Here is a 21,470-nt window from a genome sequence, read left to right on the forward strand (position 1 = left end):
ACTGGGATTGTAAATGTGCTTTTCCTCAGAGAAACTGCTGCATCTGGCAAGAGGCATTGTTGTTCCATCTCATCCTTGTCCCTATCTGGAGTCAGAACAGGATGCATCTTCTTGGAGGAGCAGGGAAGAGCTGGGTTTGTTGATGGAGGTGCACAGGTGATGGTTTTCCTGGGTTGCAGAGAATCCCTGGAAGCCATCCACCAGGAGAACTGGCGGTCAGAACCAAGGCTGGAGCCAGCTGGTGCTGGAAGAAACACCAAAGCTTTAAATGTTTCTGTTTTATAGAGGCTGATCCCAGCTTCCCAGCCCCTTGCCAAGAGGTGCAGTTGTACCTGGCAAATGGTTGGTCTACACTTGCCAGGTGTGAACTGCAAGGCCTGAAGAATGCCTAGCTTTAGTCCAGCTGGTTTGGATGGCAGGAGTGTGAGTGCTGGGCAAGAGGGTGAGAAGCTGTGGGTCTGGGGCCTGCCTTCCCCTGGGAACCAGTGGATGGCATGCCTCAGTGCCTCTCCACCTCTCTAGCCAGCTGCTCTGTGTGTTTTTACCTGAGGTTGCCAGCTCAGGCTGGCCCAAACACCAGCATCAATTTCACTATGAAAATGAAAGGCTTTTGGTCCTACTGTCCTTCCTCATTCCTTTGGTCCCACCATGCTCGCAGGGGAGAAAACTCCCCTGATGGCAGCTGTGGTTTATGAGCACGCCTGTGTGGCTGTGAGGGTGTGTTCACAGCTGACACCTAGATACACTTGGGGTTCTTTTTTGGCACAGAGAGTTGGGTTCAGCACCTTCAATTGCAGCTTACTTATGTGAACGTGCCTCGATTGCTGCTGTGCTGTGGAAAATGGGCTGAGAAGGAGCACAGGCTGAAGATAGGGGGTGGTGGAACTCCCCTGTCCTCAGGTCCTGCTTGTCTCTCATCATGTCTGGCATCCTACAAGTTGGTCCCATTGCAGAGTGAGCAGGGTGGGCCCAGTGTGTGTGAATTCAAAGTGACATTGGCTCAACAGCTCTTATTGCCCAAAAAATCTCCCTGCCCTCTGTGCTGCTGGGCAAATGGAGCTCACTTGAACCCTGATGGACCTGGCTGTCCTGGATGGCTGTGCCTGGAGCTGGTCCTGGAGCAAGGCGGGAGCAGAGCAGGCAGCGGATGCAGCTGGTTTGGCACAGCATTCCAGGGCCACTCGTGGGCTCAGCGCTGCAGGGGGCTGCCCATGGATCCCTCTTGGCCTCAGCAGCTGGGACCTGCTGTCTGTGCTGTGCTGGTCGGATGCATCCCGGTGCTCCGGCAGTGAAAGGAAGCAGAGGGCCAACAGTGACGCTGTGAGAGGGGGAGGAAGCTCTGGCTGCAGGAGGGGATTTCCAGAACATTGTGATCTGCTGCTTATGCAAATCAGAAACTCAAATTAACCTGGCAGGATGGGAGGGCTCTGGGATGGAGGGCACTGGAGAGGCAGGGGAGGGAGCCTGGGATAGTTGGCTGCTGGGAGGGCAGACGGGAGTGTGGAAGGGATCAAGATAGGAGAAAAGGGAGGTATTGGGAAACATTCCCATTCCACCAAGCCTCAGCTGTACCCTGCCTTCACAGGGGGTTGGATCACACCCTGGCTTTCCAGGGACGCTGGGCTGCACTCATTTTGCTGGGTTTATCCTCTCACTGAATGAGGGCTCCCTTTTTCCCCTACGTATGGCATGTGAGGCTGGACTCAGTGTCACCCTTTTCACAGGTGATCACCAGCTCCTACCATCTTCTCCCTCCTCCACAGTCAGCAGGGGATGGATTGTGGTGGGACCTGCTACAGTCTCAATAGTGAGGCCAAAAACTGTGGGAACCAGGTCTGCAATTGCTCAGAGGATTTCCTTGCGTGCCTTAAGCTTTGAATCATTTGGAGTATCGATGTATAAAACCAGCAATAGGCACAGAGGGGATTTTCCCGTCTTCCTCTCTCCCCAGGCCATGTCTCATCCAGTTGCAATGCCTGAGAACAGGGCTCACCAGCAGTCATCATGTCCTGTAGAGCTGCTCCAGAGATACGGGAACAGTCCTGGAGAGCTCAGCTGTTTCCCCAGCCCCAGCTCACCACCTCCCAAGACTGAAGGCTGAGTGTCTCCTCTCAGAGGAAGGGGAGGACTTGCAGGTAGGATGGAAGTGGCTCACATTCTGTCAGAGATTAAGGCCAACATCCCAGCTGCCTTTGTGGCTCCTCCTCTCCAGGTGCTGGCAGCAGAGGACTGCTGGCATCTGCAGTGGCTGACTCAGAGTAGAGGTCCGGCCCTCTCTGCGCAGCAAATGTGGACTCGGGGGTTTTCTGGATGTTGCAACCTATGAAATCTGGCCTTGGCTTTGCCTGGAAGTGAGCCCTTGCCCCTGACATTGCTGATCAATGTGTAAAGTGTAAATCCCAGACTCTTCCCTGCATTAGCCCTGAAAGCTAAAGCGTGGATGGCCAGCACGAACCTGCCTCCAGCCCTTACCTTGTTCACAGCCTTGCTAATTTTCCCCCCTTCCTTTCCTAACCTTCCTTGAAATGCTCACCTCCTTGCTGATTACAGAAGTTAGGCATGAGCCTTGTCACTGACTGCTCTCAGATTGGGTGGGTTGGAGCCAGCAGAGGGAGGAGAGATGTTCCTGGACAGTGGTGCTTTGAAGTGTATTCTCTCTGGAGGCTGGGGTGCTACAGGGATAGGGATGAAGCTGCTTTTTGAATGAGTCCCAGAGGCCATGCTAGTGCTTCCCAAGATCCCGTCACCCTGCATTGCCTTAGGATAGCTGAGCTCAGGCCAGTTTGTGGTTCTTTGTAGAGCAGACCCAACCCCAGCATGGGGCAGGTGCTGAAATAACTTGTGCCCAAATGTGGTACTGACAGTGCAGAGTGTTTGCAGCAATTAAAATACCACCAGCTGTTTTCTGCTCTAGATGAAACAGCAACTGCTGCAGGGGATTGATTACTATGGCACTGGGGCAAGACAGAGGCTTTTTGGCTGCAGGACTTTTCCAGAGGAGGGAGTTGCTCAAGGAGGAAACCCCATCTCACTCTCCTATCTCCAAACATTGTGTGACTGTTATCTCATCTCCATTGTAAGAGCAGCCTGCAGGAGGCGCCAGGGAAATTCCTGGCCTTGGGACCAGTGTGTTCTGGTCAGCCAGTCCTCCTGGTGGTGGCATCACCCTGAGCTGGGCTGGGGACTGGCCCTGAGGGGCTGACTTGTGGTCCTGTGCCACTCCACGACATCCAGGCTGTGGGTAGTGAAATCCCTGGCCATTGGTGTATAGCCAATCATGGTACAGCCAGAAAATTCACTGGAGTGTTTACACCTGTGCCCTGGGAGCACCCCTCCCCTTGTACAAACCCCTCGAGTGTCTGTTTTGGCAACAAGAGATGATGGCTCACATGTTGTGGCCCTCTGTTAATGCCGAGCAGGGTTTCCCCCTGCTCTGGAGGAACAGGGCTCTGCTGCCCCAAATCTGGCTCTCCCAGGGGTGATAGGCTGTGACCCAAGCCTCAAAACTTCCCTAGGCCTTCCTCACTCCTGATTCCTGTTCCCAGCTGAAGGGAGGTGGCCAGCTCTGCTCCCTGCAGTCTCTGTGCCACCCTCATCTCCAGAAGCCTCTGCTGAAAGCTCAGAGCTGCTGTGCAGAGCCGCAGGAAGAGACTGGCAGATGAAGACTGGGGTTACATCCTGCCTTCAAAACAACTTCTGCAGCTGCTCAGAGTCTTTGCAGCAGGTTTCTGGCCAAGCAGGTGACCCGTAGGCTGCTGCAGGTGTGGGGTATGTTGAGCCCCTCCAGGATGCTGTCTGGACAGGGATACCCAATCCTACTTACAATACAAGGGCTAGACAGAGGAACCCAAATCTCTATGGGGAGTATGGGGAGGGTGAAAAAGCTTCAACCAGACTGTTTGCCCCCAAGAAAGGTTCTTCTGTTACAAGGGGATGTTTTACGGGAAGGCATCAAGGGAATTTTTAGTGGGATAATACCCAGCTGAGTTGTTTCAGCTTCCCTGGTTTGTCTCTACATGTTGCTGCTTCTTGACCTCAGCTGGTTTTGAAGTGTTGTAATAATATTGTTTTATTATTCCTAACACTGCTTTGATATTTTGAAGGTGAAGCTTTCCTCACCCAGCTGTTCTGAGGAAGACTAGGGTATTCACAACTTTTTGTTCTGACTTGGAAACAATTGAAAGTGCTGGAATTTCCCGCTTTTGGAAATTCCAGTTCTTTTCTCCTGAGTGTTGGGGGAAGTGCAAACAAACTGTTTGGGGGTGTAGCCTCTATGGCATGTGCCTTTTGACTGCTTCATCAGCAGCTTGAAAGCACAGGAAACCGCGTACGAGGACGGGTGGATGCCATCAAGTCTGATTTGTATCTCTGGTTTATGAAAGCATCATCCACACAACGGCATGAACCCTGCCGGGGATTTTCAGAGGCGTGAAGTGAAGCCCTTGGTGAAGTCCCTGCACGGCTGCCAGCCCTACGTGCATTTTCAGCCCCTTTCTCAGCAGAAGCATTGTTCAGAGAGGTTTTGTGGTGTTTTCAGGGCCCTCCCTGGAGCAGAGGCCGGGCTCTTACCTGAGTTTGCCTGCAGGAGCAAGGAGACACCAAGGCTTCTCAGTCCCACCCAAACCTGCCCCAGTAAGTCAACTGCTCTTGCCCCAGGGTCAGCAACAGTGAGGTTTTATTTATCAGATTTAAAATTGTCTTTTCCATCTGGGTAAATTCCTTGGTTTAGTGGCATGTTCGGGTATGAATTATTTTGCTTCAAGACAGACAATCTCCCTACCCAGACCCCTCTGCTCCCCTCCCCGAGACTCCCCTGCTTGCAATGTGGTGCTGCTTTCCAGCGCAAAGTGAGTTGTTCTCTGGAGGGGACTGAGCGTCCCCTGAAGCCCCCGAAGCTGCGGTGACATCAAGGCAGTGGCCGTGTGCTGGCTCAGACACAAAGGGCCCCAGCTGCCACCTAGTCCTCCCCGCCACAAAGGACCAGCAGAGCTTTGCGGTAGTCGCCAGAGGTGTCCTTCTGCAAGAGGGAGAGCCGTGTCAGAGAACCAGCCCTGGGGAAACCTGGTTCATGGTGCTGGGCACAGGGAAGGCACAGCTCCATGTTCTGGACTCCCTGCAGGTATCCCTGCAGCAGTGGAAGATGCCAGCACATCCTCTCTGCAGCCAGACCAGCCAACAGTGGGGCAGGTTCCCCCTCCCCAGGTCCCCTCAGGGCTCAGGGCCAGGACTCAGCCAAACAAGGTGATGAGCCAGGAAGGGATGTCCGTGTCCCCTCACCTCAATCATGTGGTGCAGCGATTTGTCAAACAGGTCTATGAACTCGCCCCGGATGTTGAATAGGTCAATCTCGCTCCGAGAAATCATGATCCGGGTCAGGGTCCTCTCATCCGTGCCAGCACCCTGCAAGGAGGAGCTTGAACAAAAAGCCCTGCAGGGACTGGGGCTCACAGATGCTTCTGGCATCTTCAGCACAGTCCAAGCTGGGGACCAGGCCCACAGGAGGGCCACAAAAATGAGGCTGGAACACCTCTCCAGTGAGAAAAGGCTGAGGGAACTGGGGTTGTTCAGCCTGAAGAGAATGCTCTGCAGAGACCTTATTGCAGTCTTTTAATACTTAAAAGGGGTTTTAGAAAGATGGGGACAAACTTCTTAGTAGTTACAAGGAAGAAATTTTTTACAATGAGGGTGGTGAAACTGGCACAAGTTGCCCAGAACGGTGGTGGATCTCCCCTCTGTGGAAACATTCATGGCCAGGTTGGATGGGGCCGTAAGCAGTCTTGAAGATGTCCCTGCTTATTGCAGGGAATTAGACTAGATGACCTTTAAAGGTCCCTTCCAACCCTAGTTGTTGTATGATCTCTCCTTGGACATATATTGGACTTGCTGCCAGCAAGACATCAGCCTGACCCATCTCCTGATAACCCCAGGTCTTGGTTTGAGCTCAGCCCTCCCTACTCCCTAGGGTACAGCCAGAGGACAAAGCCCACCCCTTTCAAGGAATTAAAGTAGTCCCAAAGCATCCCAGCACAGCCTTCTCCCATAGCCCAGCCCCAGGAGGGTCTGTCCTCACCTTCATGGACTTGTAGAGCTTGTCAGCGAAGAAAGCTGGCTTGTTCTTCACACTCCGGACTGCGACACACAGAGGGGACAGAAAGTGGGTTCATGGCACCCAGGGGACACATCACAGCAAGGAGCTGTGGCACCATGGTCTCAGCCACGAGCCCTCCTCTGTACAGGGGTGCAGGCCTGGCCCTCTCTAGGGACTCTAAGTGTCCCAACCCCGTGCCCCACTGGGAGTCTCCACAGCCCGAGTCTGCTGCCACGCTGCCTTGGCAGTGACAGCTGAGGGGGCAGCCTGCCCTGTGGGGAGCCCTGTCCAGAGGAGCACTGACCGATGGCCACGAAGGCGTCCCGCACGTCTCCTGACATCCGCTTCTTGATGGCGTGCTCCACGTCGTGGTTGGTCATCTTGATGAACTCCTGGAACACTGGGGATGGGGGAGAGGAAAGAGTCACTGCAGAGCTGTTCCATCCCAGCCCTTGGCACCTGGGACACTCCAGCCTCAGCTGTGGAGGCTTCTGGGACCAGAGTGGGCTTGGGTGACTTCAACAAGGCACCTCAAATGCCAGGCCATACCATCTCTTCCCACTGCCTCATCCCCACCACAGCTGGGGGAGACAGGGCTCAACCTCAGCCTTGAGAGGGCCCCCATCTCCATCTCCCCATCTCCCATCCAGCCCAAATCCAAGCACTTGTGTTGCAGCTGATGGAGAAATGTGATCCTACCTCTGCGGAGGTGGGGATAGCTGCGGGTGCAGAGGATGCTGAGGAATCGCGTTTCCAGGGAGTCACTGGAGTCATTGCTGGAGACATCAGCAAGTTTCTGGGAGAGAACAAAGAGTGAAGAAGGAGGCAGAGAGATGGACATAGCAGAGAGGGACACAGGTGTCAAACAGCTCTTCCTGGGACAACCAGTCCTGACTGGATACCCTTTTGTAAAGAGCATCACCTTTTATGAGGCGCAAAATAGCTGGGGATTTTTTCCACCTAAAAAAGGCATTTCCTCTGCACGAATGTGAAGCTGCACACTCACAGATTATCTCTAAGAAAAGATGCTTTTCAGTTTTTATGGAAAAAGCTCTGCAATGCTCATGGTTAAGACTTTTTTTGTCCTTTCTGGAGGATGTTTCAGGAGTGACCAACACCACCTGAAGAAGAAATTCAGGGCTGCCAGACACAGAAACCACCCTGGACCACAGCAATGCTGCCCATGAATGAAAAAGCTGCCACTCCTCTGTGGGCATCAGTGGGAATTTGTGCTCATCTCATCCATTAGGCAGGAGAAAGTCACCCCTTCCCCAGTTCCCACTTTTGGGGAGCCAGGGAAGCCAGCCCTGAGTCCCACACTGCCTGGAACACGGGTCCCGAATACAGGCAGTGGGCAGGCTTGGTCCCCAAGGGCAGGGCAGGTGGCTTTCTCCCTCTCCTGCCCCACGCTGCAGGGAAATGCCCTCATTGCAGGTCCCATCTGTCCCCTTGACCCCTATCCTGATGCAAGGACACCTGAGTCCCAAGCCAGTGAGCACAGCCCATGTGGTCAGAAAGGCCTGGCTTGTGGGTCTGCAATTCCCAGCCCCAGCCCTGCACCCCAGGCCTGCAGCATCCCTTCAAACAAGCAGATGGGTAAGGAATGAAAGGGCAGGCACTCACCAGGGTCTCAGCAACAACCTGGTGGAGAGAGAGACAGCAAGACAACAGGGTCAGAAGGTGCTGCTCAACTTTTATCCTTCCCTGACAAAGCAAGGGAAGTCTAGTAAAATCCCTTAAAACTACCTGTCCTCAGGTCCCCTGCTTCCCCATGAGCAGGACCTGTGTCCTCCTCCAGTTTGGCCTCTACACTGGTACCTTGGGAGGGTGATATTTCACCAAATACCCAAGCTCCCCCTAGCCCTGGAGCTTGGGTGGCAGCCTCTTGCTCCTCTTGGAGCATCCTTGCCTAGCTCTAGGCTGGCTCCCACCAGCCTGCCCCTCTGCCAGAGGACAAGGGGAAGGGCAGCTTTGCTGACAAAACACAGCGTGGTGCCAGGCCAGGTGCCACCTGGCTGGCTCATCCCTGTGCATGTCATGCCTGGCTCTCTCTGTGCAGCAGGGTGAGGTGAGCAGCAGCACATGCAGCAGGGGTGCAGGCAGTGAATGGGCAGAGATGCTTTAGGATTTTAGCTTTCAAATTTTTCATATATTTGTAATCCAGCAATTCTTTAGTGTATAACTCTAAACTCCATAATAGAGTGTTACCTACTGCTTGCCTATTTTAGTCAGACAAAACAATTCCTCTCTAGGCCTGGGAATCAAGGACACCTCACTGTCTCAGGCCCTGAGACATGTAAACAAAAGTGAGTTGGGAGGGGGAGCAAACTTGGGGTAAATTACTTCATTACCTGAAGCTGTAATTTGAAGATTAAGCCCCAATATGCTAACCGACTAAACTTATAGAAGTATGAAAACCCATGACCCATCATCCATTTTTGGGTGTAGCCCCTGGGGGGCTATGTGTGCCCTAAATGTACCTGAAGGCCCTTCAATAAATATACCTGCTTTTTATTCTCTTAATTTTGTCTAGCTTCTGTTTCTAGGAAAGGCATCAGCAGAAGTACAGGCAGAGAGTGTGGCAGGGTGCAGGCAGTGCCTGGGCAGAGGTACAGGCAGAGAGTGGCAGAGTGCAAGCAGTGCAGGGACAGGGACACAGGCAGCACAGCATCCACTCCCTCTGCTGGCGGCAGCCCTGCTGGGAATGCCGTGGTGCTCTCTTGGAACATCCAGTGCTGGCACAAGACAGCCAAGCAAGAGCTCAGTTTGACCCTGCACAGATCTTCCCAGCCCCTGATAGAAAAGACATGGCCCTGAGGAGCAGGAGGTCAGGGAACACAGCCCGTGGGTCACAGGGCTCCTGGGACCAGGAGCTGAGCCAGGGGATGGGCCCCCACATCCCCCTGCACTGCTTCTGGCTATTCAGCCTTCCCCCTCCAGTTGTGTCTCACACAGCCCAGGAGAGGTTGGGAGCATCCCAGTGTGTCAGGGCTGCCCCCTGCACAACACACAGAGGTGGGTGAGTCCTGCAGACCAGCCCAAAGCTGAGTTTGAAGCTTAAGAGCCAGATTTCATCATCAGTGTGTGTTACTGAACCCCAGAGTGGCAGCTCTGCACAAGAAAGGTTGCAGCCTACTCGTTGGGAGCTCCCTGGGGCTGCTCTCCCTGTGCACAGAGCAGCAGAGCCAAGGGCTTCAGGAACCAGCCATGGGAGCTTTACTTTCCAAGGGTGTCATTTCACCTGGCATCTCCCCCTGCAGTTTACAGAGACCCTGGCCCAGCAGCATTTGCTTTTCTGAGAATGTCAATACCAGATCAGAGAACACAACATCCTCTTTTTTTTTTTTTTTTTTTTTTTTTTTAAAGCCCATAAGAGCACTGCCAGTATAGGTCTTACCTTGGCATCTTCATGTGCCTGTGTGAGGTTCTCTGGTCCTTCGTCACGGTTGCCCTGTGGTTGGATACAAAAGTCATGGAGATGGAGAGGGGACATGTCCTGGGAGAGCCCCAAGTGAGGGGGTGGCAGACAGAGCCCAGCAGCACTGCCCAGCCAGGCAGTGATGCTCTGTCTTCTCCAGCCACTCTCATTCCAGACCCCCAGCACTGCCTGGGGCAGGGAGAGGAAAAGACCCAGTGAGAGCTGCCCTTACCAGAGCCAGCGAGACGAGAATCCTCTTGAAATGCCCTGACGTGTCAGAGCTCAGGTCATCTTCCAGGCTCTTGTGGTAAGCTGTGGAGAAGGGATGTCTGAGCCCTGCAGCTCAGCTCCCCACCCACCAGTGCCTTTTGTGCCCGTGGTCCCCATGGGAAGCATGGCTGAAGCAGCTGCTTCCATCTGCTGAGTTCAAACCCAGGGAAGAGAGGATCACCCCAGCAGCTCTAATGCCCTGAGCATAAGCACAGCCTCTCGCTCCAGGTACTCTGGAGGAAATAGAATCACTGTGAAAGAGCTCTCAGGGAAGGAGGCATTGATGGCAGAGCTGGGACATGTCACCATGAGATGGAGAGAGGCGAGGACCAGCACTCTGCTGGAGGGACTAACAGACCTTCACAGCACCAAGCCATGGACCCAGCCCAGAGACAAAACTTTGCCTGGGCTCTGGAAGGGCTTTGTACAGTGTGACCTGTGCCCAGAACCTGGGTGGCCCCATCCCTCCTGTGCCCTACCTTCCTGATAGGCCTCGTTGATAGCCCTGATCTCCTGGTTGTTCCGCGTGGCCATGATTTCAATGAGGACGCTCTCATCTGTGCCGGCCCCCTGGAACAGAATGGCATGGTGGGTGCTGCAGGTGCCAACACCAGATAGGGACATGATGGCACTGCCCTGCAGTGCCAGGCAAGGAGGGGTCCAAGTCAATCAGGTGACAAAAAGTCTACATCCAGCAAATGGCCCCAAGGGTAGGAATCAACATGGAAGTGTCCAAGTAGGCAGCTAGTGGGGTCCCAGCTGGTGTGACTGGTGGATAGCAGTGCATGTTGCTGGTTTGCCCCTACCCGGGCTCTGCTGTGGCTACCAGCTGGCTGAGCATGCTGGGCTGCAAAGAGGCATGCAAGTCTTGAGAGCAAACCAGGTCCCTGTCCTGATGCTTTCTCATGTTTTCTTCTCCATAGGAGATGAGTCCCTGGGGCATGTGAGGCTGTGGGCATTGACTGCCCCAGGCCACCAGCAGTATGACAATTACCTCCACGGCCTTCCTCAGCTGCTTGGCATCGTACTGTGCTGGTGTCAGCATCAGCCCAAGGATCAGCTTGGCCAAGCTGCCAGACAGCTCAGATTTCAGGTCTGCCATCAGGTCCTGCAAAAACGTTTGAGGGTTCAGTCCCCTGCTGCATCTGCAGGGATGGACCAGTTGAGGCAACATGAAAGAAAAGTAGAGGAGAGTGTAGGGATTGGAGATATCTGTGAAAACCCTTGGGGCAGTCAAAGTCACATATTTGGGTGGCTCTGGGATGATTCTGGGTCTGGAGTCCTCTGTGTGGAGCTGAGGATGGGGCAAGCGAAGGGGAAGGGACACCCTGGCTTGGGCTGGTGGGACACCCAGAGTGGGAGGCTGGTGGAGCAAAGGAGCAAAAGAGCTGCTTTGTGACAACTCTTTCCCTTGGGGGAGTCATGCCAGGGCATGTGGGTGTGCCCCAGCTGCCCACTGCTCCCTGGGCAGGATTCCTTTCAGTGAGGGGCTGATCTCCATGTGGAAGGGGACAGGATGTGGACAGGAGGAAGCAGAGTGTGATGGAGGCTGCAGTACCCTGCCATAATGAGCCTTGTAAGCCTTCAGGATCTGTTGCCTCTGGGCATTGCTCCTCTTGGTCACCACCTCTATGATGGCCCCTTCGTCCGTGCCTGCAATGACAGCAGAGCCACATTGTCACCCCTGATCATGGGCACATCACCACCCCCACAAACTGGGTAGGCTGGGATGAGAGAACTCCCACAGCTCCATCTCTATTCCTCCTCGGGTTTCCATGCAGCCCTGTGTGGGCCAGGGTGGATTTTCTGCCCCAGGAGCTGTTAAGGAGCAGCAGGAAGGGCCTAAACTCATGGTCCCCACTTACCCAGGCCCTTCATCGCCTTCCTCAGCACCTGTGCGTCCCCATCATCGTTGAAGTCCCCTGCAGGCTGCACGGTTCCTCGCAGCTGTGGATGCAGAGAGGGGTTTATGTTCACCCTCCAGATGAGAGGGAGGGAGGAAGGGATGAAGGGATGGAGAGAGGGAGCGATGGAGGGGAGAAATGGAGAGGAGAGATGGAGAGGAGGGAAGGTGCCACCCTGCAAGCTGAGGCCAAAGCAGGTTCTGTGTTAGTGCAAGCACCTGGGGATCAGTGAGGATCTCCCCACCACCATCACCCCTTCCTTTAAGGGGCAAACAGAGCCAGAGCAGCAGAGAGAAGGAAGAAGACAGCAACAGACAGTCCCTGGAGTCTCAGTGTCCTGCCCAATGTTACACCTGCCTGCCCTAGCCTGGAACATCCCAGCCTGGGCTGGCCATGTCACCGAGAGACAGAAGAGGAGCTGCTGAAAGGGTGCCCACTCCTGCCCTACAGTTCAATGCTCCTGTGTCCTTACAGCTCCAAACACATCTCCATCCTTGCTGTGTCCATGCAGGGCTCAGGGTGTATTTTCTGCACATCTCAAAGCACCCTTTGTGGGAGCTTCAGCTGCATGCAGGCTGCTGCTCCCCATACTGCAGCCAGCTGTGGGCTACCCCAGGGGGAGGGAATTCTTTGGTGGGCACTGGAGCCAGGGCTGCATGTGATGCATTGCAGAGACATGCAGGACCCACTGCCCCGAGGGAGGAAGGCCTCAGAGAGAGGAGGGGGTTAGTGGGGCCCACGGGGGCGGCCAGCCTTGCCATGGTTACATCCTGAGACCCTCGAACCCCAAAACCAGAGAACGGCATCGAGAGAAGCCGGGGAGCGAGAGTCAGAGCAGAGGTGTGGGGCTGGCTGCGCCCCATGGCAGAGAGGAGCAGCCAGGGGTCCCAAGCTGGCAGGCAGCACAGAGGGGGTGCAGGGGGGCTGGGGGTGCTGACCTCCACTTTGACCGCACTAAGCTCCCACATCCGATAGGCCACCTGCGCCGCCTCGGGGAAGAACTCACCTGCAGCACTGCAACGGGAGGGCAAGGACAGGGGACAGTGAGCTGTGGGGGCCTTGCACCTGAGAGCACGCACCCCTACCCTGTCCTGCTCCTCCATGAGGGGTGTTTTGTATCCACTGGGCACAGGGGCAGGAGCCAGGTGCTTGCTGTGGGGCTGGATGGGTGGGAATGGGAGGAAATGTGTGGTGAATCCCAACCTCCCCCACCAGAGCATCTTCCCTCCAGGGGTTTGGCCCTGCCCTGCAGGGTTTCCATGTGCCAAGAAGGGACCATGACATTGTGGCTGGCCATGCAGAAGGGCCACAGGGCCTGCTGTACCAAACCACAGTCACTGAATGCTGCTGGTCCTGGTGCTCCACCAGGCTCTGACCCAGATGTTGTACCCAGCACCAGGGGGATGAAGAGGGACAAAGAGGGGTGACAGGTGATCTTACTCATCGTCCCCTCCACACAGCTTCAGCAGAGCCTTCTTGTACTCCCCAGATGTGTCCTCCTGGAAAGGCAGATGGAGACAGAGAACCATGCAGTGTGTAGAGTCAAGGTAGTGCCATGGGATGGGCTCATGGAGAGGGGCCTCCCTGAACCCTGTCCCCAGCACAACCCTCCCAGAGGCACTGGCACCATGAGGGAGGCAGCACCAGCAACTGCTGGGAGGGTGAGCAGGGACCCCCAGCACTTACCTTAATCATGTTGTAGAGAGATTTCTCATACTTGGTCCTGAACACCTCCCGGATGTCCAGCATGTCTATCTCGCTGCGGGACACCATGATGCGGATCAGCGTGTTGTCCCTCGTGCCCAGACCCTGCAATGGAGCAACCCCCACATCCAACCTGGGATGACCAAGCAACTCTGCTCAGCCCAGCACATGTGGGACCCTCTATCTGATTTCTACCCAGCCCTGGGACTGAAGGAATAACTCCTTTGGAGGGAAGGGCAGAGACCCCAGGTCACACAAGTCCTGCCTTCATGGACCTGTGTCACCCTGCTCTACAGCAGCACCCGTGGCAACGGGACCCCTCCTCTGCCTGGATCCCTGCAATGCTGGGGGGACCTGTAGAGAAGGGGAAATCCACTCACCTTCATGGCCTTGTACAGCCTTTCAGCAAAATACTCTGCTTTGCTTCTGATGCATTTCACTGCAGGGAAATTGAGGTGTGGTGAGGGATGCCAGCACCCAGCTTCACCAGTGCCCCCCAGTCCCCCCAACGTCTGAGCACCCACACCCCATGGGAAACACATCCAGCATCACCACCCATCCTGAAGGAGCCTCCTTGAGCTCCCTGATACCAGGTACAGCCCTGACCCTGCTGGCCTGCTGCTGAGCCCTCCCAGTCCAGGAAGGGCAGTGGTGTGTTTTTGCAGGATCCCTCTGTGGGGCTGGCTTACCCACGGCCAACATCAGCTTCTCAAAGTCACCAGAGAGCTCTCCCCGAATGCTCCTCTCAATGGGCTTCCCAGCAATCTTCAGATATTCATCAAAAACTGTGGGATGAGAGCAAGGAGATGCCTGGAAAAGCTACCAAGATATGTTCAGGCCCACCCTGAGCCTGCAGGTGATGCTCACCTAGGCGGAGATGCTGCCTGCTCCTCCGGCCAAGGATGTAGATGAACTGGGCCTCATCTGTGCCCCATTTCAGCTCGCCAGCTTCCAGCAGGTCCTTGTGGGATGGGGAAGGTGGCACAGCCTGACTCAGGGTGCTGCCCTTAGCACCCACCCACCTTTTGCAGCGTAAATCCAGATGCCCCAGTGCCACCAGCCCCATCCCTGCCCAGATACCACCTATCACAGTGACCCATCAAGCCTCACCCTGGCATCCTGCTGCACCAAGTCCTCGCTCACCACATCGTCCTCTTCCCTGGCACCCTGTGGGAGAGAGATGGGCTCAGCCCTGCAGGGCACAGGCACCCATCACCTACAGATGCTGGAGAGATGGACTACCTGAAGCAGAACAACGAGCATCTTCTTGAAGTGTCCTGATGTGTCTCCAACGATGTCAGCCTCCAGGTCTCTCTCGTAGGCTGGTGGAAGAGGAAGGGAGGAGGTCAGGCCTGGAGAGCTGGGTCCCTTCACTTCTGCCCTTTTTGTGGCCCAAGGGGACACAGGGCAGCCCCTGCCTTTTCTCAGCCCTCACCATCTTTGTAGGCAGCCACCAGGTCATGGATCTCCTGGTTGGTGCGGGAGGCCAGGATCTCAATGAGGCACTTCTCATCCGTGCCAACACCCTGTGGGCAGAGACACAGCCCCATGAGCCGTGGGGCTGGCTGGGGTGTCCTCAGAGGGGCCCTGGGGGTGCCCATCCCTTACCGAGATGGCATCTTTGATCTCTTTGGCATCTCCATAAGCTGGGGGCCGCATCAGGCTCACGATCAGCCGCTCAAACTTCCCCGTCAGCTCGTACTTCAGGTCTGCAATGAGGTCCTGGTGGAGGGGGAGAAATGGGCTGGGGGATCCTTTGCTCCACAGAATCCTCAAGGGTCCAGGGAGCAGTGGGTCCGTGCGTGGGCTGGGTGGTGGCAGCCACGGCCACTTGTGCTTGCAGTGGGGGCATGGGCCAGGGAGTGTTCCTGCCTTTACCTTCCCATAGAGGGACTTGTAGGCCTGGCAGATCTCCACCCGCTGCTTGTTGCTCCTGGATGTGATGAGGTCGAGGATAGCCTCCTTGTCACTGCCTGTGGGGACAGCCAGGAGTCACCACAGCCACCCTGCTGTGCCCAAAGCTGCTCTGGAGTTGGGGCTGGGAGGACAAGCAGAGCCAAGCTGGCTCCAGGGGGGAAAGGAAGCCAGGAGAGCTTTAGCACACTGCTAAAGCAGTCAGTCAGCTGAGAGGGGAAGTGCTGCAGGACACCCGGCCATGCAAAGGTCAACCAAAGGAATAGGGGACACCAAGGGGAGCCCTGGGACAGTCTGGAGGAACATCCATACCAAATCCCTTCATGGCATTGTACAAGGCCTCTGCATCCTGGTTGGCATCAAAGCCCTGGAAATCCTTCACTGAGCCCCTGTAGACCTACGGGAAAGGAGGGGAGAAGGTACAAGAGGAAGGAGCAGCTCCAGTGGGATGGGGGAAGGAGTAGTTGAAGGTGAGCAGGATTGAGGTGAGATCTGTTGTGGCTCAGATTGTCCAAGACAAAGCTCAACCTCAGACATAAACAGATATTTTCCTCTGTAGTTGTTTCCTTTCCTGTTTGCTCTCCCTACAGAGGGAATTGATTTTCCACTGCCCGTTGCACGCAAGGAACCACTCTGGATGCTGAGGATGCCCTCCCTCCGCATGGCCTCCAAGCAAGGAAACAAATTTGCAGGCACAAATGGTCTGCTAAGTGGAAAACAGAGAAGCACCAGAGCTGCCAACAGTTTGTCTTGCTCCAGCATGCACTCCCATGGGCCCCAGGCTGATCCAAGGGGTTGGAGCTGAGACCCTGGGTATTGGCAAAGACTTTCCTGAGAGCCTGAGAAATCCTGGAGGTTGATATAATTCACTTCTATCTGCTCTTCTGCCACTTCCAGACTGCACAAAAGGAGTGCAGGAATGACACCTCCAGAGATCTCAGGAAAAAGGGAGGACCAAAATCCCCCTTCCCAGGTCAGATTTGTCCAGGGGAATTCACCTCATGGGAGCCTGGAGCTGGACTTTGAATGAGATCAGCACTGCCCTGGGTGGAAGCAGATGTGAAACCATCCTGGCTCCACATAAGGAACTGGGATACATCTCCACCAGAGGCACATAGTGGAAAGAACTGAGCAGCAGCATTTCCTTAGCAGTCTTACTGAGAAACAGCAGGGCTGGGAGCTGAGCTGGGGCTGTCAGCTGTGTCAGCACCCTGGGAAACTGAGCATCCTCCCTTGGCTCTGCTTGTACCATGTGCCAGCTGGATATGTGCAGCTCTCCTGGGCTCATCTGCTCAGGATCTGCTGCACGGCTTCTTTAAGATCCTAGGAGCTGTACAAAGGCCCAGGCCTGCTGCCAGCATGCTCATCTAAAGCCAGCACATCCTCAGAGAAGATGGGCATCAGTGCCCCTGACCCAGGCAGTGCCTCCAGGAATGAGCCTGAGGAGATGGACTCAGGGCAGCTCCACACCCACCACGCTCCTGGGTCCATCCCAACATCACAGCACAACAGCTCTGCTGCACATCCCACACAGCACCTTCAGAAACAAACCAGCCTCTCTCCTCCTGTTTTCCAGAGATTAACTGGGCACATCCCACAGGCCCTCTTGGGAGGAGCTGCTGGCATTGGTGTCCCATGTGGCCGGGACCAGGAGGAGATGCTGCCCTTCCAGAGAGCCAGGGGGCACGGGACAGATCGTATTGCAGGTGATTCATTGGGAGAGCTGGATTTAGCCCCACTTCCCAGCAGCTCCCAGACCCTCCTGGCTTGGCACAAGCTGCTCCCACACACATGCCTTGCAGAGGCACGGAAATAAATTGCCAGGCAAAGGAGATGCCTGCAGGCAGCAGGAGTGAACAAGGGTGGCTGGAGGGTATTGGGAAGTCGAGGTGTTGACTGTGGTTAAACGGAGAGGAAGAGCAGGGCTGTGTTCCTGCCTGCTGAGCCATTGAAGCATGAGCTGCCTGCCTTGCTGAGGCAAGGGAAACTGAGGCAGGAGTTCAATATTCTGCATCACCCCACATTCCCTGCATTCTGTGTGGGAATGAGCCCCAGGCAATTGCAGGAACATCAGTTAGGATGGAAACAGCATCCTGCTCACCGCATACTCTTCATATCCTCATCCCACTTTCCATCTTGTTTCAGCTGCTAGGGGCCTCCCGCCTCCCCTCCTCCAGCCTCTGAGTCATCCTGGCCTGTCTGGGACCTCCCAGCTAAAAATAAGCCACACTGGGGCCAGGAGGGTGGAAGCAAAATTCCCAGCATGGCTTCGCTCTCTTCCACCCCACAGCTGCTTGGGGTCCTGGAATACTGCAGGAAAATGCTCACCTGCACTCTGCTTCAGTTTCCCTACCTAGAGCAACCACTGCCTTAGCTGGCCAGGAAGCTTTGAGTAGTAAGGCTGGAGGAAATAATTGCTTGCTTTCTCCGGGGAATGGAAAGCAGAGCCTGGTCCCAGCAGTGAAGGGAGGCTCAAGGCTGGGACTCCTCCCCTGCCAGCAGGCAGGCTGCACTGAGCCAGCCACAGCTGCCCACCGAGGCAGGGTTTTCCACCCACACAGAGATGTTTTCCTGCCTGCAGGGGAGCACCTGCTCACCCAGCTGCCACACTGCACCAGCCCCAGTCTGGAGTGGGCAGTAATCCAAGCTAGGGAGAGGGGAAAGGCCCAAACGGGGCTGCACGCCTTGCAGCATGCTCAGGCAGGAGTTTTCTCCATCAAATGCCCAAATCCCCAGTGCAATATCTCTTCTCCTCCCCCTCCCACGGCCCCGCTTCTCTTCCCCATCCCACTGTGGTCCCAGAAGGATTTTTGCTCCTCGCTGTCCCTGCTCCCCAGCCCAGCACTTCCCCCATCAGCATTACATCCAGACAACACTGGCTGGAGAAGCAGGAATGTAAACAGGCTCTGGGCAGCATGGTGTCCATGCACGTCACCACATCCTTGCTGCTGCTGGAGATGCCCCAGCTCTGGAGTTTGCCCTGCGGCCGCCCAGGACCCATCCCTTACCTTTCCTTGGGGTGCCATGGCTTCCCAAGCTGGAAATCACTGGAGAGAGGGCAAGGAGGAGCTGTGGAAGGGAACAGAAAGGTCAGTGTGAGCCAAGGCCCCTCTCTGCAGGTTGTGTTAGTTAAGGCAGGGTTTGGTGCCCACGGGAGAGCAATGCCAGGCGCTGCAGGATGGAGCAGGGAGAGGGCCACCCTGTGGTTACTGAGCCTTTGGTATCTGGCACTGAGGGGACCCCAAGGCCAGGGGCAGTGCAGAGCCTGCACAGCTTCCTGCCAGCACCAAGAGAAACCAGAGGGGAAAAATGTGCTGAATAAGTGGAAATGGGCCGAGCATCCTCCGCAGGGCTTGGCCTTCTGACTGTATCCTGCAATGTCCTTTCTGCTCCCCTGCAGCCCCAAGACCTGGGCCCATTAGCAGCTGCTGGGGACATTTCCTTGTCACATGGTGCTGGGCAGCCCCCACAATATCCCCACAGCTCCTATCTGAGTTTCTGTGCAGCCATCAAGGCCACCATCAGTCCCACACATCCTTTGAGACCAGGAAACACAGCTGGGTTTCCAGGGTAACTTGCAGGTTGTTTTCTAACACCAGCACCGTTTATAACTGCAACCCACGGCGGTGTGGGCTCTCCCCACCCTCCCAGAGAAAGTCCCCCAACAGCGCCATTTGCTCTGAGGAAGCTGGTAGAGGGAGAAAAACAGCTGGAAAATGGAGCCCAGCCATGAATGAACCGCTGAGCGTCAGCTGAGGCCAGCCATGAGGCAAAGCCCCGCCTGGCTCCCTCACCCTCCCTCTGAGACACGTTGCAGAAAAACTCAAAGCAGAGCAGGGCCACCCTGGGGGATTTCTGACCCCAGAGGGGTTCGGTTTCATGCCATGGAGCAAGCAGGAGAAATCACATGAGCTCCCCTGGCTTAGCTGCACATACCTGTAGGAGCACCCATGCGAGGGGAGACCCAGATCTGCAACCATCTGTGCAGCTGGGTCCCCCTGCTTGGGCACAGGAAGCTTTTAACACGCACTCACAAGCACCCTGGTTGAGGGGAGAAAGTTTTGGAGAAACCCAGAGGTGCTTTCCCCTCCCTTCCCCTGTCCAGCTGGGGATCTGTGAGCCTCACCCCCTTCACGTGGCTCCTGGCTGGGGGCAGCCCACACGCAGTGGGGCCGCACTGCGGGCAGGCGCTGGGTGGGTGCCAAGGGATCCCACCCAGGCACATGCAGCCTCTGAATGCCACTTTGGAGCCTGTACATGAAGCTGTGCACCCTCCTGGGAGAGGGGAAATCCCAGCATGGCACAGCCCTTCTCCCTCACTCCATGCATGTGGCAGCGGGGCTGAGACCACCCAACTCATCTCGGCAGTGGCGGGGAATCGCTGACCACACCCAGTTCCCCGATCTGTCCTCGCAGGGCCCCGTCCTTGTCCCCCACTGCTGCTGACACCTCTGCAGAGCCAGGGAGAGCAGCCCCAGGAAAATCCCTGGACAAACACACCCCATCCATTGGGCAGCAGTGGCCCAGCAAGGGGGTACACCTGCCCCCCACCCAGCAACGGAGAAATGTGAGTTATGGGGATCCCGTGAGAAATCCTAAATGATGTGCACAGCCTTTGTGGAAGCCCCTGTTCTGCCAGCATTGCACCCCTGAAGCTTCTCCAAAGCCCCCCCAGGCCTGAGCTCAGGGGCTGCACCCCAGGAGCCCCACTGCCATGCGGGGCTCCCCCACCCAGTGCCTCACCACCCGCTGTCCTGAAGCAAAGGGAGCTTCCCTGGGTTAAAAAAAGACCGGCATCCATCCTCCTGGTGGGGCTGGGGACGTCCCCAAAATGCCCTGCCCCACCCTGCTGCCAAAAAGCCTCCCGGGCCTTCAGGAGCGCCGAGCCCCTGGGCTGTTGTGGGTGCGATTACCCGTGCGGAACCCGGCGGGTACCGAGCCAGGGGGATCCCCAGCTCGGCTCCCAGCTGGAAGGAAGGATGGAAGGAAGGATGGAAGGAAGCTCCCGCAGCCGCCGCAGCACCAAAGCGTGGACTAAGGCGCATCCCGGCCGGGACACACCCAGCGGGGCCCGCAGCCCCGCCAGTGCCCGCCTCGAAAAGCACCCACCGGCAGCGCAGCCCCCCGGGGGGCTTGTCAAGAAGGAAACATTTTTCATAAAAAGAAAAAACAACAAAACAAAAAACCACAACAACCCAGGGATTCCCCCTGCAGCCACCCCTTGGAGTGAACCCCCGCTTGCACAGCTCACCGCCCAGCCCAGCCAGGGCTTCCCACGACTTTCCTCCCCCCAAGGCCATTGCGGAACAAAGTGCCCGGCCCTGTCCGTGCCCCTTTCCCGCAGCCCCTTCCCGGTGCCCCGGCCCGCAGCGGCACTGACCGGCAGCGCCGAGCCTCTCGCTGCGCTCTCGGGAGCCGCCGCCGCCGCCGCCGCGCTCGGGGTGTTCTTGTGGCCGAGGCTCGTCCTTGGCCAGCAGCTGTTTGCTCACGGCGAGACGTCACCCCCGAGTCCCCGCCTGCCAGCGCCACATCCCACCCCCGGTGCCACGCCAGAGCTCAGCCGGGTGCCCGCGGTGTCCGCCGCAAATTCAGCCTGTCCTGCCCGGTCCGGGGAAGGGGCTGGCCCGGCACAAGAGCCCCGCTGGTGTGTGCAGGGACACTGTGCCAGCAGCGGTGACACTCACGCTGCCAGGCAATACCGGCGATTGCATTTCAGCTGCGGAAATGTCACTCCTTCTGTCCCCCCAGCTGTGGTTTCCTGGTAAAGACCAGGCGCAGATTACCCCACTGGTCCTGCCGCCAGCCACCTCCTCCTGCACCAAATCACCCTTTCCCTGCTCATGGCTGGGAAATGCCCATCCCTGTCCCTCTGCAAAAATCGAAGGAGAGAAGAATGGCCTGACCTTGGTCCCCCCAGGACCCGCTTAAGGAGGGAGGTGCTGACAAAGGCTCTGCAATGAGCACCCATGGGGCAGGACCCGAGCTGCCACCATGAGCTGGTTTTCCTCCCAATCTTCTCTCCCCATGCCGCAGACACGGATGAGGTGCAGGCTGAGTCTCTCCAGGATGCTCCTGACAGGCTGTACCGTTGCCTGCAGTGCCCCGAGGCCGTTTCCTTCCCTGCCTCACCCACGTGTAACCCAGCTCCTTTGCCACCACCCTTTGCCCAGCC

General features: G+C 56.4%; 1 protein-coding gene across 2 annotated transcripts; it reads right to left on the minus strand.

The window, feature by feature from the left end:
- Nucleotides 1–4,658: 4,658 nt before the first annotated feature.
- ANXA6 (annexin A6) lies at nucleotides 4,659–20,826 on the minus strand. 2 transcript variants are annotated; one of them, XM_063413401.1, is made up of 26 exons: nucleotides 20,679–20,826; nucleotides 18,307–18,367; nucleotides 15,611–15,695; nucleotides 15,263–15,357; nucleotides 14,993–15,106; nucleotides 14,820–14,910; nucleotides 14,627–14,706; nucleotides 14,495–14,551; nucleotides 14,252–14,345; nucleotides 14,074–14,169; nucleotides 13,765–13,823; nucleotides 13,367–13,489; nucleotides 13,121–13,179; nucleotides 12,619–12,694; nucleotides 11,642–11,723; nucleotides 11,335–11,429; nucleotides 10,771–10,884; nucleotides 10,256–10,346; nucleotides 9,739–9,818; nucleotides 9,486–9,539; nucleotides 7,712–7,729; nucleotides 6,788–6,884; nucleotides 6,393–6,488; nucleotides 6,071–6,129; nucleotides 5,278–5,400; nucleotides 4,659–5,017 (listed from the first exon to the last, which is right to left on the minus strand). In XM_063413401.1, the coding sequence occupies exons 2-26, from the start codon at nucleotides 18,322–18,324 to the stop codon at nucleotides 4,958–4,960; spliced, it is 2,016 nt and encodes a 671-aa protein (XP_063269471.1). In that variant the 5' UTR covers nucleotides 18,325–18,367; nucleotides 20,679–20,826; the 3' UTR covers nucleotides 4,659–4,957. The 2 variants fall into 2 exon arrangements, with proteins under 2 accessions (XP_063269471.1, XP_063269472.1); XM_063413402.1 differs by lacking the exon at nucleotides 7,712–7,729.
- Between the last annotated feature and the right edge of the window lie 644 nt (nucleotides 20,827–21,470).

This window comes from Prinia subflava, chromosome 16 (genome assembly GCF_021018805.1).
Source record: "Prinia subflava isolate CZ2003 ecotype Zambia chromosome 16, Cam_Psub_1.2, whole genome shotgun sequence".
Classification (NCBI taxonomy): Eukaryota; Metazoa; Chordata; class Aves; order Passeriformes; family Cisticolidae; genus Prinia; species Prinia subflava.

Bases quoted from the DNA above. Each gene is read 5' to 3' on its own strand.
- ANXA6 (XM_063413401.1), bottom strand. The intron at 14,170-14,251 runs GTGAGCATCACC...CTCATCCCACAG, and splicing joins CAGGCAGCATCTCCGCCTAG to TTTTTGATGAATATCTGAAG. The intron at 10,885-11,334 runs GTACTGCAGCCT...ACGTTTTTGCAG, and splicing joins ACAAGGCTCATTATGGCAGG to GACCTGATGGCAGACCTGAA.